The sequence below is a fragment of the Dendrobium catenatum genome, unplaced genomic scaffold, assembly GCF_001605985.2.
Source record: "Dendrobium catenatum unplaced genomic scaffold, ASM160598v2 fragScaff_scaffold_952, whole genome shotgun sequence".
Classification (NCBI taxonomy): Eukaryota; Viridiplantae; Streptophyta; class Magnoliopsida; order Asparagales; family Orchidaceae; genus Dendrobium; species Dendrobium catenatum.
In genome coordinates this window covers 17,177-19,069 of record NW_021319414.1, presented here as the reverse complement: position 1 = coordinate 19,069, position 1,893 = coordinate 17,177, and the positions used below count along the sequence as shown (strand labels likewise).

General features: G+C 38.1%; 1 protein-coding gene across 1 annotated transcript; it reads right to left on the bottom strand.

The window, feature by feature from the left end:
• Nucleotides 1-134: 134 nt before the first annotated feature.
• LOC114580332 lies at nucleotides 135-1,171 on the bottom strand. Its single transcript, XM_028697517.1, has 2 exons — nucleotides 663-1,171; nucleotides 135-510 (listed from the first exon to the last, which is right to left on the bottom strand). Exons 1-2 carry the CDS (start codon nucleotides 1,169-1,171, stop codon nucleotides 135-137), a joined length of 885 nt encoding a protein of 294 aa, XP_028553350.1.
• Nucleotides 1,172-1,893: the final 722 nt, after the last annotated feature.

Genomic DNA, 1,893 nt, shown 5'->3' with positions numbered 1-1,893 from the left:
GGGCGGGATCCGTCCCCGTCGGGTCGGGTCGTGACATAGTGTTTGTGCCAAACCAGTTTGTTCCAATCAACAATAACCTCTTCTTTGTAAAAATACTTTAAAAAAGAAGAAAAGGAAGGAGTTGCTCTGTCATTCTAGAAAAGCACAAGCTTAGCATCAGGTGTCAACCCCAAAGAACCCAAAGCTAAATTCAAGTCTCCAAAATCAGAATTCAGAAAGGTCCAACCGTTCATACCCAGAAAATCAGTAACCTTTGCATTATGATTGAAAATAGTAGCCAGAGACTGTTGAGTAAAGGCTTGGTATAACGATCCTCCTTGAAACCAAGGATCCCATAACATAGAAATGACATTGTTAGGTTTAAAGGCAAAACCAACATCAGACCTAATAAGCAATGCAGCTTTTCCAATTTCAACCCAAAGAGGAGATGGTTTACATAATGCCGGAGTCCAAGGAGTACCATATTTTGCATTCAAGAACTCAAACAAAGGGGAATTATCATTGTAAAACCTGAAGATAATGGAGCACAAGCTAGCAAATTATAAACCATGTAAGTCCGGAATGCCTAGCCCGCCATTAATTTTTGATTTACAAGTCCTTTTCCAAGCAATGAGGTGCAGTTTTTTAGCCTCTAAATCCAAAAAAAAAAATTTTTTGCACACATTCTACTAAGGGTTTTGATACATGACTTAGGAATAACAGTCCCTCTAAGCCAATAAGCAATCGTATTACAAACAATGTATTTAAGAAATTGGAGACGACCCGCTATTGAGAGAAATCTAGCTTTCCAACCAGATAAATGATTGGAGATAGAGTTCAAGAGAGGTTGAAAATCAGATTTACAGTTCTTTTTAACAGAGATCGGCAGACCAAGATAAATCATCTTGGAGCAAGATGTAGGCATGTGAAGGGCCTCACAAACAGCCATATGATTAGAAATATAGCTAGATAGAATAACCTGGCTCTTATCATGATTCACCAAAAGGCCCGAAATCATAGCAAAATGATTTAACACCTCCCTTAGGACAGCACAAATTGAAATAGAAGCATCCCCAAAAATCAGAAGGTCATCTACATAGAGCAGATGAGATAAATTCATGCCTTGCTTCTGAAATCCAATGAATATATTATGAGAAGTATCATTATCAATCAGGCAAGAGAAGGCATCCATTGCAATACATAATAAATAAGGACTCAGGGGGCAGCTTTGCCGAATGCTTGAGGATGAATTAAAATAGCCTTCCAACCCCCCCGTCAATACAAATAGAAAAATGCACGTCTGTAATACAAGCCTTGACCCAAAGGATGAATAGAGGAGGAAAACCTTTTTGTCGCATTCTAGCTAAAATGAATTCAGAGTCAAATGCTTTACAAATATCTAACTTGGCACGCAATAAGTTCTTCTTAGCCGATTTTTTAAAATCAGAAAGAATTTTAGAAGCAAGTAGAATGTTGTCAGTGGCAATGCGCTTCTTAATAAAACCGGCTTGATTATTCCCAATGATAAGAGGCATTATATCCTTCATTCTGGATGCAAGAATTTTGGATATAATCTTGTAAAAAACATTACAAAGAGCAATGAGCCGAAAATCTGTAATGTTAGATGCATGAGTGGACTTAGGGATTAGAGCAATAGCAGTAGCTTTGACATTAATAGGAAGATAGCCCTTAGAGAAGAATGACTTCACAGCTTTGCAAACCAGAGGACCAGTAATGAGCCAAGTGGATTTGTAGAATTCAAAATTGAACCCATCCGGACCCGGAGATGAGTTGGAGCTCCCATGAAAAATAGCTTCCTTAATTTCAACATCAGAAACAGGAACCGTCAGCAAATCAACTAAATGAGTTGGAACAACATTACCTTTTGGAATAGGGAATGCATCAAGAGAGTTA

Excerpts from the sequence above, each read along its gene's own strand:
- LOC114580332 (XM_028697517.1), bottom strand. The coding sequence starts at position 1,171 with ATGGATGCCTTCTCTTGCCTGATTGATAATGATACTTCTCATAATATA. Across the intron at positions 511-662 it reads ATCAAAACCCTTAGTAGAAT|GTTTTACAATGATAATTCCC; the intron begins GTGTGCAAAAAA and ends CATTATCTTCAG.